The 15025-nt window shown below is 38.3% G+C and overlaps 2 protein-coding genes across 2 annotated transcripts; one reads left to right on the forward strand and one right to left on the reverse strand.

Moving 5' to 3' along the window:
* Positions 1–2867: 2867 nt before the first annotated feature.
* nelfcd (negative elongation factor complex member C/D) lies at positions 2868–10374 on the forward strand. The gene is made up of 15 exons (XM_079242704.1): positions 2868–3005; positions 4060–4172; positions 4335–4444; positions 5680–5789; positions 5912–6019; positions 6150–6302; positions 6801–6931; positions 7195–7360; positions 7451–7585; positions 8422–8561; positions 8681–8795; positions 8881–8976; positions 9051–9191; positions 9949–10078; positions 10238–10374. Exons 1-15 carry the CDS (start codon positions 2949–2951, stop codon positions 10270–10272), a joined length of 1740 nt encoding a protein of 579 aa, XP_079098830.1. The 5' UTR covers positions 2868–2948; the 3' UTR covers positions 10273–10374.
* A 231-nt stretch (positions 10375–10605) lies between these two features.
* Positions 10606–14901, reverse strand: ctsz (cathepsin Z). Its single transcript, XM_079242633.1, has 6 exons — positions 14636–14901; positions 13143–13306; positions 12808–12987; positions 12570–12720; positions 11719–11881; positions 10606–11296 (listed from the first exon to the last, which is right to left on the reverse strand). Exons 1-6 carry the CDS (start codon positions 14758–14760, stop codon positions 11171–11173), a joined length of 909 nt encoding a protein of 302 aa, XP_079098759.1. The 5' UTR covers positions 14761–14901; the 3' UTR covers positions 10606–11170.
* Positions 14902–15025: the final 124 nt, after the last annotated feature.

Raw genomic sequence — 15025 nt, forward strand, 5'->3', positions numbered from 1 at the left:
TAATGAGGATTACATTTTTGTCATTGTAAAAAGCAGAAGTAGAGCTGCAGGATTGTTCATTTGGAGATTAAATTTTAACACGAAACTGGATTATTGTCCTGCTTGAATACATTTTTAAAAAAATATTTTAGTTTATAAACTTGCTTTACAACTAAATAAACTTTATACAAAGAAAGATGTGACCAATTTCAATGTCTACCTAAATGTGAACAGACAGTTGAAAGGAACCTCAAAACAATAAAAATAAAAAAATAAAAAACCTGACAAATACACTAAGTATAAACATCACATAAAGATAAACACTTGCTTTTTGCAAGTTCCCTGGGACCTTTTTTAAATTCCATTTTCATCTTGGATAGTACATTTTATAGTATTTAAAATCACTGATTTGTAATTATATATATATATATATATATATATATATATATATATATATATATATATATATATATATATATATATATATATATATATATATATGACATGTCTTAAGTCAATGGGTAAAACTACCAGAGATTATCCTAATACTCAGATGAGCAGTCATTGTAATGTCCCACGTGGTTTTTATTATTCTTACTGAGGTTATAGTTAAATTTTATTTGTATCTTTAGCTGAAAATATATATCAAACTAAAAATAAAATTCTATCTGATGCATTTGGGATTAATATTGTAGCTGAGGCCAAGACTGCAATATTTGGCATTGCACCACAAATTTTCTGTTGTAAAAAATATAAAGTAGTATTTGCCCTTGCCACACTTATTGCTCACAGGCTTGTACTGCTTAAGTGGAAGTAAAAGTATCCTTCATCTTTTGAATTATGGTTTGTTGATCTTTTCATTCAACACTGGAGAAAATAAGGTACTCTCTAAGAGGCTGCGTTAAAAAGTTCTTTAATATCTCGCAACCTACTTTGGATCACATTAAAAAGGTGAATCCCTCACTTATCTTACATGAGTAACTTAATCTTTAAATTATTATTAGGCCCGAGCACCGAAGGCGGTGCGAAGACCTATGGAAATGCAAGCGTTTATTCTTATTCTTCTCCGAAATTAATTGCCTTTTTGGGGTACTGAACATGCCCCAAAACTCACCAAATTTTGCGTACCCCCTCATTGGAATGCGAAAATTTACGTATTTTAATGTGCTCGGGACGATTCCGGCGAAATCTAATGAGAGCGCCACCTATTTTTGGAGCTCCGCCACTGCATGTCATCAATCTTGACACACATGTTCGATTTGACAATACGAACAAAAAATCCTCTTAACGTCATCATGAAAAGTCGACAGGAAGGCGGCCATTTTAGGCCAAAGTTGCCATTTTGGCGTTTTACTCACCTCGTATTTGAACGAACTCGTCCTAGGGCTTTTATCCAATTGACACCAAAATTGGTCAGCATGCTCAGGAGGCATGTGGGATTAAAAACTGTGCTACTCACTTACAGAATCCAGGGCGTGTAGGAGGGGCGGGGCTTCAAAGTTTGATGTCTCGCCGTGAAAAACGAAATTGAAATAACTTCCACATAAAAAGACTTATCGACACCAAATTTGCCAGATCTGATGGTAGTCCCATCCTGAAAAGTTCTATATGATAATTGTTTTTTTGATTGGCCACGCCCCCTGGTGGCCAGAAGTGTTGTTTTTTTACTCAGACACCCAATTTTTCTGGCTTTGTGTACACCACCAAGCTCAAATTGGCTCAGACAGCAGAAAACATGTTGGGGAAGATTTCCGGTGAAGATCGTTGCTCTGCGATCCACGGTGTGACCGTGCCGCCATGGCAAACTTCGATATGCCGCCATGACATCATAAATCACTGTCAATCCCTCAATTATTAACTGATCACCTTCAAATTTACAGGGATTAATCAGGGCCCGGTCTTGAACAGATTGATATGACCATTTCCAGTCGAGGCCTGAGCCCCGCCCACTGCCAACAGGAAGTGCTTTTTTTTCCACATGTTGTGGTCTATCTCCTCTGGAATAAACCTCAAAAACTTGAAACTGCTTCCCAACATGTTAAACCTTTTCAGGTTGCTACAGTAAAAAACTGTAGTTGCCACGCCAAACATAACCATGGCGAATGATGCTCCAATGCCATGAAACAGGAAGTAGGTGTAACCAAGCCGAAAAACCTTTGATCTCTACCAAACTTATCAAGATCTAGGACAGTCATAGTGTCAATTTAGCCATGTAGAAATATGCTGAAAAAGTTCCAATGTGTTTGAATAGCGCCCCCTAGAAGATTTCAATTGATTAGCCCCGCCTACTCGATTGACTGAAATACATGAAATTGGGTACACGTGCTCCACGGGAACCCCTACAAAAAACCCTCTTGGACCTCATGGCTGAATTCAACAGGAAGGCGGCCATTTTGAAAAAGGTGCCATTTATGGGGTCATTTTGGCCTGTTTCTTTGTCATGCATTTTAACGAACTTGTCTAAGGGATTTTATCCAACAGACACCAAAATTGGTCAGGATACTCAGGAGGCATGTGTGATTCAGTTTCTGTAATTTATTTTTTCTTTATGGTGCAACAGGGTGGGTTTTTTCCGGGGTGTTATATAATAAACAAGATGACCGTATTGTATTTTTAATATTATGTCTAACTAATTTTTTAATTAAAAAAAAACTTGGAATTAAAAAAACAAAAACTAACTAAAAGTAAAATTCTGATGTTATCGGGCAGCTGAGCCTGACAGTCTGTACTCGGGTTTTAGGCCTAAGAAGCCTGACAGTCTGTACTCGGGGTTTTTTAGGACCCTGTGATAAACACGTCATCGTGTCGCCATTTTCCTCCTGTTGTTGTTAGCTTCCTAGCTAAAGCGGCTAACATTCATACATCCTCCTCTCTACTGCATCTGCAGAGATAAACCAAGTATAGGCTGTATTTAAAGCTTCCAGTTTAGTTATTGTTTGTGTTTCTGCGTCACGTTTCTTCCCGTCAGCATGGACGAGGAATATTATAGTGGTGCAGGAGACTGGGAAGGCACGGAGGGTAACATGGTGAGACCAAAAACTTGTTGCTGTTTGGCATTTTTCACCCGCGGAATGCTAGTCAGTGTTAGCCTAGCTGCAGCTTGTAGCTGTCCTGCACTGACGCGATCTGCCAGCTGCAGAATCAATTTATTCTGAATTTCACTGCCTTAGTAAGCATTTTATTTTTGCTAAATTTAAGATAATGTTTATTTTTTTATTTTGCACAAATTAAAACAGTTAAATGTTTCCATTCATTCTGGCTTGATGACACTGAAATCGCATTAGTAGGACTGATTTGTCAATCAGTTTATCATCACAAATTAATTCAATTCAGCTTTATTTATATAGCGTTAAATCACGGCAATGCCATCTCAAGACGCTTTACAGACAGAAAAAAACATAATGAAAGCTAATTCATTATAGCCTATATAAGGAAACCAAAAGATTGAGTTGAAAGCTCCAATCTGCCATCCAGAGCAAGCACACTGGCGACAGTGGGAAGGAAAAAAACTCCCTTTTAACAGGAAGGAAACCTCAGGCAGAACCCTACTCAAGGACAGGCAGCCATCTGTCTCTGAAGTGTGGGAGGAAGAGGACAGAAAGACAGCAGACAACAGGAACTGCTAATCTCGGGAAATTAAATTCAGAACATCAAACGTAGACCATTCAGATCATGTGATCTAAACCCATTAAAGATTTAATTTGTTTTGTTGTTGCCTAAATATTTTATAACACAATTTCTCTCATTATTATTATTATTATTATTATTATTATAGATGTAACTAAACATGCTGGTCCATGTGTTTGCAGATTATACTCTGGTTAGTCAGAGTGACTTAATTATGTTTTGACATGTGTTCGTTAAGCTTCAGTCTGTGCTTCAAAATGTCCATAGTGGCTTTGAATTAGCTACAATTTCATCACTAGAGGATTAAATAGATAGTCAGCCAACATAAAATCAAACAATAATATGAAAAGATTGGTTGTTATTGAATTTGTACTAATCAGTCCCTGCAAAATTGCTATTTTACCATGAGCAAATGAGAATAGCTTAAACATCTTCTGTTAATGTATGTCTTAGGAGGATGGCTATGGTGAAGGAGAAGATGATGGGAAAATCCAGGAGGACTGTCTGCAGAAATTCTCCAGTAGGGATTACATCATGGAGCCTGCAATATTTAATACCCTCAAAACGTAAGCTTTCGTTTCTGAACACACCAAGTTTAAAATATTTGGGTTTCGCAAAAAGTCCAACAAAGCAATGTGCAATTATTTTAAAATAGTATAAAATTGGTGAACTGCACAACACAGCAGTGTTGTGGATCATTGTGCTTGATGGCCGTTCTGTTGTTCCAGATATTTCCAAGCGGGTGGCTCTCCAGAACATGTCATCCAGCTTCTCTCTGAAAACTACTCTGCTGTAGCTCAGACTGTCAATCTTCTGGCTGAATGGCTCATCCAGATGGGTTAGTAACTAAGGGTGTGCCAACGTGGGCCTCACTACTTGATTTGATTGCGTTTCAGGGTGCTACAATTTGATTATTTAAAAAAATTATCAGGATTTTCATGCATCTTTTTTGCCATTGAGGGTTATTTTTTTTTCCTACTAAGCTACATTTACACTACTTTATACTTCATTTGGTATCTATCAATTCTAAAAGGCAAACAGATTTATCTCCACTATTTTATTTTTATATGGAACCATAAATAAATCCAACCCTTATCGAAGATATTTATTGTATTTTCTTTAAAATTTTCCATGGATCTACAGAAAAATATAACAATATAGACTTCCTCTAACCTGGTCTGGAACAGAGCTGCTGTCACAAGTTTGTAGTATTACTATTAGTAGGGCTGTGACGATACGCTTTTGTCCCGATTCAATTCAGATTTTTTGGGTGCCGGTTCAATTTAAATTGCGATTCTCAAAATTCTTCAATATTGCAGATTTTTGAAGATTAAAAACAAAATAAATGTATAAAACTTGTTTTTTTTGGTCGTCATTTTTCTTGATTTCAATGAGGAAAAACCAACACAGTAGCCATATCCTCATTCTGCTGTTATAATGCCCAAGAATACAAGTAAAAAGATCAATAAAAACAACAAAAATTTTATAATGGACTATTTTTATTTTTTTGAAAAAATAATCGATTTTTTTAACCAAAAAATCTATTTTAAAATTGTGAAGCAAAAAATCCAGATTTTTCGATTTTTTGATTTGATTTTCCCACCCCTAACTGTTATATTTTATTTTGGTTTTAAACATCTTAGATATGTAGCAAGTCTTGTTCAGATCTAGTCTGTTCTCATGTCCATAAAACCTAAATGTTTCCAAATTCTAGCCTTCAAATCTCACCTTTTGTAACAGTAGCTGCAAAGCTAGCTGTAAGCATCTGATATCTCTTTTGTTTGCTATTTGCCACGTGGCACACATGTTATGCTTCCTGGCCCACTTTAAAACTGCATTTCTGTCATTTCATTATTATGGAAAATGATTGTTATTGAACTTTTACAAACCTTAATTGAATCAGGACTTGTTGCATTGAGATTAATCAATTTAATAGTGAATCAACCCACCCCTATTAGTAACTAGTTATTCATTTAATCTTTTTGTATAAAAAAGCCCTCTTCATTTGGAGCCTGTTGTTTATGTTTAGAAATGATCATTCACTAATGTGTGTTCTCATCATTTTGGCTTCAGGTGTAGAACCTGCACAGGTCCAAGAGCGAGTAGAAAATCACCTCAAGAGTCTCCTGATAAAACACTTTGACCCCCAGAAAGCAGATTCCATCTTCACTGTGGAGGGAGAGGTAAAATCTCTGAAACACAACAAGTTTATGTGCTGACAAGACTTTGGACATCTTTTACCGACCACATTTTCAGGAAATGAAGCCCTTCTGAACCAAACTGACCTTGTTTTCTATGTTTTTAGACTCCTGCTTGGCTCGAGCAGATGATAGCCCACACAACATGGAGAGATCTCTTCTATAAGCTGGCGGAGGCTCATCCTGATTGCCTGATGCTCAACTTCACAGTGAAGGTACAATAGTACGACAGTGAAAGTACAAGAAGTGAAAGACTTGCTAAAGGGCCTTATTTTTTTTCCCCCTTGTCTGTTTAACACTTTGACAAACATTCGTCTCAGTTTTGTGTCTTTTACTTGTTTTCAGCTTATTTCTGATGCGGGTTACCAAGGAGAAATCACAAGTGTATCCACGGCGTGTCAACAGCTGGAAGTTTTCTCCAGGGTGTTGAGGACTTCTTTGGCCACACTGCTGGATGGTGGAGAGGAAAACTTGGAGAAAAACCTGCCAGAATTTGCTGTGAGGATTTATTTCCTTCATTTTATTCCCAATCGCATTGTTTCCCACTGTTGTTTTGCTCTCCTGTGCAGTAGAACGTCATCAGCAATGCATTTGTTATTATCATTGCCACTGCAATTGAGGATATAGTGGCCAGACTTATAAGACATTCGCTTTTAATTTTTTTTTTTTTTAGTCTTCGGTCCTTTCCATCACAAACAGACCCAAAATCAGAGAAGATGTGAGAAACTTCCACTGCCAGTAAAATACTATGTTCTTATGATGAGCTGGAATTAATAGATGCATATAAATTAGATTAAAAGAACAGAAACAGTCTCATCCGCTAACATTTTGTTAAACTATGTTTGGCTTTCATTCTCAGTTTTTTGCAGTGTATTTTACTCGGCTCTCTAAGCATATGGGTAGCAAACTCGAAGAACACCTGTAATATTTTTATTAAACTCAGTCTGACTTGGTGGATCTTTGCTGAGTCATGTCCATTTTTTTTTCTTTCTGCAGAAAATGGTGTGTCATGGGGAGCACACTTACCTTTTTGCCCAGGCAATGATGTCCATCCTTGCTCAGGAGGAGCAGGGTGGTTCAGCAGTTCGTAGGATCAGTCAGGAGGTGCAAAAGTCTGCGCATGAGAGGTACTGCTTGTTGAGTTTCTTTTGGTCCAGAAAAACAAATTATTTGAAATGTAACCACAGGGGCTAAAAACGTAGGTCAAATGGTTGACCTTGGTGGTAGAAAAACCACAAATCCATCCTAACCCTGGTTAAAAATAGATGTTCCAGGTTGTAAACCCCAAACGGAAATCCTCATTCTTCTGTGTTACAAGGTGAACGGGTTTAGGGGTGTGTGTGTTGATAGCAGATGTCAGTATTCACTGTAGTTGTGGTTTACACCGCAGAGGTCATGATGCCAGCCAGATAACCCTGGCGCTCGGTACAGCAGCAGCCTACCCTCGAGCCTGCCAGGCGCTTGGCGCCATGTTGTCCAAAGGAGCGCTGAATCCTGCTGATATCACAGTTCTGTTTAAGATGTTCAGCAGCATGGACCCTCCTCCTGTAGAGCTGGTGAGGATCAAACCTCTTTCATTGTGTTCATACACACCATGTCTCTGTTAAGGTGCTGTTAACTGGGACGGTCTGGTTTCTCCTCCTCAGATCAGAGTGCCTGCCTTTCTAGACCTGTTCATGCAGTCGCTTTTTAAGCCTGGCTCAAAAATCAACCAGGACCACAAACACAAATACATTCACATCCTGGCCTATGCTGCCAGTGTGGTGGAGACGTGGAAAAAGGTACAATCTGTAATAATGCTGTTTCCTTTTCCTTTTTTAATATGTGTATTTTTCTAACATGTTTGTGTTCTGTTTAGAGATGTCAGATATTATCGGCATACCAATATTATCTACCGATACCAACATTAAAAGGCAATATCTGAAATTATCGGTAATTACATAACTTGAACACAACATGTACATTAGGGCTGTGATAATATGCTTTTGTCCCGATTCGATTCCGTTTTTTGTTATTTTTTGTGTCAATTCGATTTAAATTGGGATTCTCACAATTCTTTAATATTGCTGATTTTTGTAGATTAAAAACAAAATAAAATGTCTAAAACTTGTTTTTTTTTTTGTTTTTTTTTGCTTTCCATTTTTCTTGATTTCAATGATGAAAAACAACACAGCAGCCAGACCATCATTCTGCTGCTATAATGCCCAAGAAAACAAGTAAAAAGATCAATAAAAAAGTCAAAATTTTTATAATAGATTATTTTCATTCATTAAAAATTAAAAATCGGTTTTAAAAAAAAAAATCAATTTTAAAATTGTGAAGCAAAAAATCCCAATTTTCAATCTTTTGATTCAATTTTCCACCCCTAATGTACATAGTATATACCAAACTCTTCAGCTAAGTCTCTTTTAACTCAAAATGACAAAATATAAGAGATGTAATATATAGTTGTTCAGGTTTTATTTATTTATTTTTATTCATTTTTTGATAGGCTCAATATCGGTATTGGAAGAGTTGGATAAAATTGGATACCAATAAAAAAGCAAAATAGTGAACATCCCTAGTTCTTATGTCCCCTTGTTTAATGTTCTCCTTTATTTCTTTCATTCAACCCTAGAACAAACGAGTAAACATCAACAAAGATGAGCTGAAGTCAACTTCCAAGGCCATAGAGACTGTCCACAACCTGTGCTGCAATGAGAATAAAGGTGCCACAGAGCTGGTGGCCGAACTGGGCACGTTGTATCAGTGTATCCGGTGAGATGATGACCAGGGTCAACTTTTGTTGGTTTGCAACAATCAAAAAGATTTGAAAAAGTTACGGCAAAAGATGTGTTTCATCCTCACCACTCACTGAGTCTGCCGCTGTGTGTCAGGTTTCCAGTTGTTGCTATGGGAGTTCTGAAGTGGGTAGACTGGACGGTGTCTGAGCCACGTTACTTCCAGCTCCAGACAGACCACACTCCAGTCCATTTAGCCTTATTGGATGAGGTATGTCACTCTTACATTAAACTTTGTTTTTCCTTCCCTGTGAAGGCTGCAGTAAAATGTCAACATGAACATTTCCTCTGAACAGATTTGTACGTGCCACCAACTGCTGCATCCGCAGGTCCTCCAGCTGCTCATCAAGCTGTTTGAGACGGAGCACTCTCAGCTGGATGTCATGGAGCAGGTGGGTGTCGGTGGCGCTAACTAAAGTCCACCTGTGATAACCTTCAGCTGATGCCACGTTTGTTTTGGTTCTAGCTGGAGCTGAAGAAGACTCTGCTGGACCGAATGGTTCATCTGCTGAGTCGCGGCTATGTCCTGCCTGTTGTCGGCTACATTCGCAAGTGTCTGGAGAAACTCAACACAGATATCTCCCTCATTAGATATTTTGTCACCGAGGTAACGACTTCTTTTGACCTGAAGTTGTGGCTACTTAAAGTATGAGGAGTTAAAGTCATCTACACATGAATAATGCTGTTTGTGATCAATGAACTAATCGTGTTTAACAGATAAAAAGTCCGATATTTACAACTTAATCTGTTGGTTTCCTTACATAGGCTATTATGAATTGGCTTTCATTATGTTTTTTTCCTGTCTGTAAAGTGTCTTGGGATGGCATTCCCCTGATTTGACATTATATAAATAAATAAAGTTTAAGTTACACGATGAGCTGGTAGAGACTGAGAATAACATTAACTAACGTTGGACTTACAGAAACATTGCACATAGTGTTGCTTTATAACTTTTAAATGTGTTTGTTGAGGGAAATGATCATTCAATGTAAGAAAGATTAATGAAAACACAGAGGTGTAAAGTAAACCATCACACATAATTCCTGATTTGGAATAAACTTTATTGTGGATCTATACCAGTGGTGTCCAGTTGGTCCTCAGGGGTCGCTGTCCTGCAGGTTTTCAGTGAAATTAAACTGATGCTGCAGCCAGTGAGGTGCGTTGGACTAGAGATACTTCAAAAAACCTGCAGGATTGTGGTCTTTGAGGACTGGAACGGGACACCCTGGTCTATGTTTGTTTCTTTGTGTTTATAATTATTCGGCTTTCAAGACTTTTTACAAGTTGACATGCAGGAGTCTGACTCGTGTCACCTCACCATCAGACCTTTTGAAACAAAGCTCATCATGGAATCTCTCTTTAAGGTGCTGGATGTGATCGCGCCTCCGTACACCTCAGACTTTGTTCAGCTCTTTTTGCCAATCTTGGAGAACGACAGCATCGCAGGGACGATCCGCGCCGAGGGCGAACACGACCCTGTTGCAGAGTTCATAGGTAAGACAACAAACTGTGGAGTCGGCACAACTGTGCTGCTTCAGCGAAGAACGCTGAACTTGCAGCACTCTGAAACTAGTCCATGCAGTCTGATGAAGCTTTGCAGGAAGGCAGAAAATGTTCACTTAAAAAGCAACATTTTTGGGTTTTGTTTTTCAGCTCATTGCAAGTCAAACTTCATCATGATTAACTGATGTGGAGATGAAGCGGACTGTTGATGTGTGACACTGAACAAGGAAAACCCAAAGAAGACTGAGAATCTGTGACGGCAGCGATAAAGACTCACATCAGCCGGGATGCTTTTGTTACGCCAACAAAAGCAAATGTACTCGAGTTGGAGACCGATGCCTCCGGAATAATGAGACTGAAGATGAAGCTTTGCGATTCTTTCACATGTATATTTGATTTTTTTTTTATATATAAATATATTTTTGTCATTTTAAAATAAAACTAGATGATGTAGTCTCTTATTTTTGGAAAAAAAAAGAGTTTGCAGTCAAATCAGAACAACATTGAAGCTTAAAGTGTTTATTGGCACAGTTAATGGCAAAACAAATCTTTAAATGTGTGGTGCAGACTGTTGAGCATTTAAAAAAAGCACATTTACATTAATTTCTAAGTGCTTATAAGGCACATTAAAAGTTTTTTTTCCTATTCTAATGCATAGTGCAAATTCATCCGTAGCTCACAAGACAACTGAAAACATTTGGTGACACAGCATGCTTTGGCCGAGTCATAAATTTACAAAGTGCCACTGAAACCTTTTCCACATAGTATTGATGTTAAACTGCAGCTTTAAAGGGCTTTTTTAACATGCAGCTTGAATTAGTCTTCTGCATAGAAATGATTTATACTGATAAAAAGAAGTTCCCATACCACCTCCAGACCTCCCAGTGCTTAAATCTGATCATCTCCACTGACGCAAGCAGCTCTTTATATCCAGCTGGGTGACCTTGGCATTGAGTTTAAAGAAAATTAACTATAAAAAAAAAAACCTGAACTCATTCCCTTTAACATTAAAATATAAAAAGCTTCCCTGTGCCTTGATATGCAGATGTGAGATTCCAGCATTACTTAAGATACTGAGGTGATCTAATGGTAGGCTTTCGGGACTATGGGGTCTCCATACATGCAGTCCTCTTCCACTGCCAGGTTGTACTTGCTGCCACTTCCTCCTTTGTAGGCGCTGGTCACAATCCTGAGCCAACCCTTCTCACCCTGAGGAGCACAAACAGCCCAATGAGAAACTGCTTCAATAAGCAGTTATTGTAATTTATTTTGAGGCCATGACACCGGACATTGACAAGTTAAGGTCATGATCAAAGAAACTCAGAAGACAAGTTGACTTATTAAACGGTGGTATAAATGAAAAGTCACATTAATAAGAAGGATCAGTTAATTTTAGCTGTAACAGGATTTTTTTTTGTGTTATGCAGTATTATTTCATTTCTATTAAAAAGACCAATAAGGAATTCATAACTAAACAATGATGATAAACAGTACAATGACGCTCAATCTGACATTTCAAGTTTACAGAGGCTATAATTTAATAGATTTTCCCGTTGTGATAACTAGCAAAAAAAGAAACAATTTTATTGCCACCATCACTGCTGGATGCTTTCTGATGTATGATAACTCACCCATGGCTCTCCCCAGGAGTTACGCACAATCCAGTATTCAATCCCGTTCTCAACACCCCATCCTGCTACTGAAACGATGTGGTTGATGAAAGCTTCCTCCTGGTATTCAGAGTAGACGCCTCCTGTGTATGCATCCAGCTTGTCTGTAGCCATTATCCCACAGCTAAAGAGAGCAGATGAATTTCTCTTTCAGGTTTATGGCTCGCTTATTAAAATAAGGGACTAAAATATAAAGCAGAACTGAAACAAACACCACAACTATATCGGTGCTGACATTTGTTCGATTGAGCAGACTGTATCTGCACTGAAATAGCAAGAAAACCCAACTATGCAGCACACATCAGTAACTGGTTTTACATCTGGATAATTTTGTTAGAAACAAAATGTGGTGAAAGCCGAAACAGGTATGAAACTTGTTTTACCCTAGTTTTAGTTTAACTGTTTTAAAGATATGAAAAATTAAAGTTAAACACAAAAGCAGTGCATTTTGTGGTGACATAATCTTACAGTCACAAGATATCACCCATCGACATCCATCATTCAAATAAGAGGATAGCATCTAGGCTTCTTGTGCATGTTTACATGCAAATCTTATTTAAAACCTAACTGTGGCGCACAGGGAGCCTATGTGTGCTGGTTTCTGGCAAAGTCCTTCCAAAACATCCATCGTGTTAGAGTTATGGTGGGTTTTCCAGGGTTGCAACTAGTAATGGTGTTTGTGAGTTGTTATGGGCTTTTCCCAGTCTTTTCATGTGCATCGTCCTAATTCCTAATACAGGCGTGCAGTGTAATATGTTGTGTCATTACATGTGAATTAACAGTTAAAATAAGAAGAACTAACTGCTGCAAACCTGATTGGTCCTCTGGCGTAAATCTCTGCCATCATCTTCTCTCTCCCATTCACTTGTCCGTAATCTCCCACCTTCCACAGAGTGTAGTTTTTTACAATGTTGCACACTCCGAAAGTGGTACAGGTGCCACATTGATTGAAGAGATTGCATTCTTTTGGGCAACACACATTCAAAACACAGATCAGGCTCATAATGTTTCAACATGTGTAATTATTTCTCTGCAAAGTGGCACACTTACTTTGGTCTTTAGCCTGATAGTTATTGCAAGTTTCATCTGGGATGCCGTGTGTGTTGGCATACTCCCAAACGCCACTGTGATCCCCTCCGTGGCAGGAGCCTGCATCTCCGCAGTCAATCACATGCTGGACAGACAGGTAGGCCGAAGGCCACGCTGCTTTTCTCTTAATGTTGATGCGATCTTAAACAGAAGAAACACAGCTTTGAAGCTACGCAGTTCAGTTCCTGGTCATCAAAGCCTCCTTTGGAAACGTACAATGATTTGGCATGTTTTAAAGTCCTGAATAAGATCAAACAAGGTGAAAAAAAAAAAAAAAAACAGCAACAAGCCCTAACCTGCCATGGCACTGGTGCTGCCATGTGCCCAGCAAGAACCACAGTACTGGGGGATGTGCTGGTTGCGTGTGGTGCTGACATAGTTGGTGCCATTGATGTTCCTCCAGTCCCATGACTTGGGTAGATCAGAAATGTTTAAATACTCATGAGGTCGAGGCGTGGTCCTGTAAACAAGACAACACATCAGTGACACAAACCTGCTGCATCTGCAAATCTCATGGCTCCATAGAATCATCTTGTGTTTGCCCCTGTTTGATCTAAAGATAAATTATGCCTTTGTGATTTAGACTTTGGGTTAGAAAAAAACAAGAAATCTGAAAACAACCAACTTATCTCACCTATGAAAAATGTCTAAAGTTTTGGGGGATTTTTCTAGATACAAATAAATTCCATAATTGCCACAAATGTCACCTGCTACCACGGCCATACAGTTGAGTATACCTGCTCAACTGTGGGTTGTCAAAATTCCCCGCATTCTCACTTAAAGAGCATACATGAAAATGCATGAAGATATTTTTACCCTTTTGTTTCACTTTTCTTCTTGCAAAAGTGGCTCAGTGCCACAGCCTGCAGTGAAGCTGGCGCACACAGCACACCCAAACAGCCTTATCTCAATATGACTCGCATACCATGGCAAACACACAGATTTTAAACAATCAACTGAACCAATATTAACTTTTAGGAACTATACAGATTTCAACATGTGTGTCAAATTACTGCTGTGCTAACAAGAAAAAAATGTATCAGGAATGTCTAAGTTGTCACTTTTATTATATGTCTGAATCTTGGTTTTAACATGGGCTTCCACTATACAACTTTATTCCAAAGAAAAAGCATTTAAAATTAATATTCAGGTTTAATTAAGCATTATACTTCTCATATATGAAAGCATCTGTCATAATGTAACTAATAAAATCGGTAATTAGTGTCATTTTGTGGACATGTAGGGAAGTTTTGCATAGATGTATGAACTTTCTAATGGCTCCAGAGATTTCCACTTCTACAGATCTTACAGAAAACACCTCAAACTTTCTAGTTTTTATGTAAATCATTCAGTCAGGTCTTGAAAGATCAGGCTGGTAGATATATTACACTGTAACTTCCTTGATTCGCCACTCACTAAACCTCGTGATTTGTGGGTTTTGCTGACAAGGAAGTTCTGATTATAGTCTATTGATTGGAAGTTTTTACAGTAAAAACAGCCACTTTATGAATCACAAAAAAATGAGTCCCCCCCCCCAATAAATCTACATTAACGGTACTGCGTGAATTCACTTATTAAAAAAAACTATTTATTATTGTAAAACAAGTCTTGTTGCCAGATGTCATTTCACCCAGATGTTCATGTCAGCACTGCTAACGACTGTAGCTAACGTTAGCCAGCTAACTAGCAAACAAAAACACTTTCGCGACACCTTTATATACTTTTGTAATTATTTGTTATATGTCACCAAAGAGAGAAAAAAAACTGCAAACAAATCTACCCAACTTACCTCAGACCAAAGTTGCTTTTTCTAGGTGTGCGGACATAACACGGCTGCTTGCTGTTGAAAAACACACCGGCAGAAACACCGGAGAGCGCGATCGATATCAGGACGAGGGCGGCTGTCCGAAACATCTCCGAGGCCGAAAGGGACTTTACTTAAAAGTTTAGAGAGAAGATGTTCAGAGGTGTAATCTGCGGCTGGGACAACCTCTCTATACTGGTGTGTGTCTACGTTAAATCAACAGCTATCAGGCAGCCGGTACAGAGATTACAGTCACATGACCGCGCATTATGCAGCCATCCACGTGTTTTATAAGGAAGTCACGAGACACAAAAACATTATTTACGGGATGTTTGTGACATCATATATATAAAAAGATCGCAAAACCACACGGTA

The sequence above is a fragment of the Telmatherina bonti genome (genome assembly GCF_933228915.1).
Source record: "Telmatherina bonti genome assembly, chromosome: 6".
Taxonomy (NCBI): domain Eukaryota; kingdom Metazoa; phylum Chordata; class Actinopteri; order Atheriniformes; family Telmatherinidae; genus Telmatherina; species Telmatherina bonti.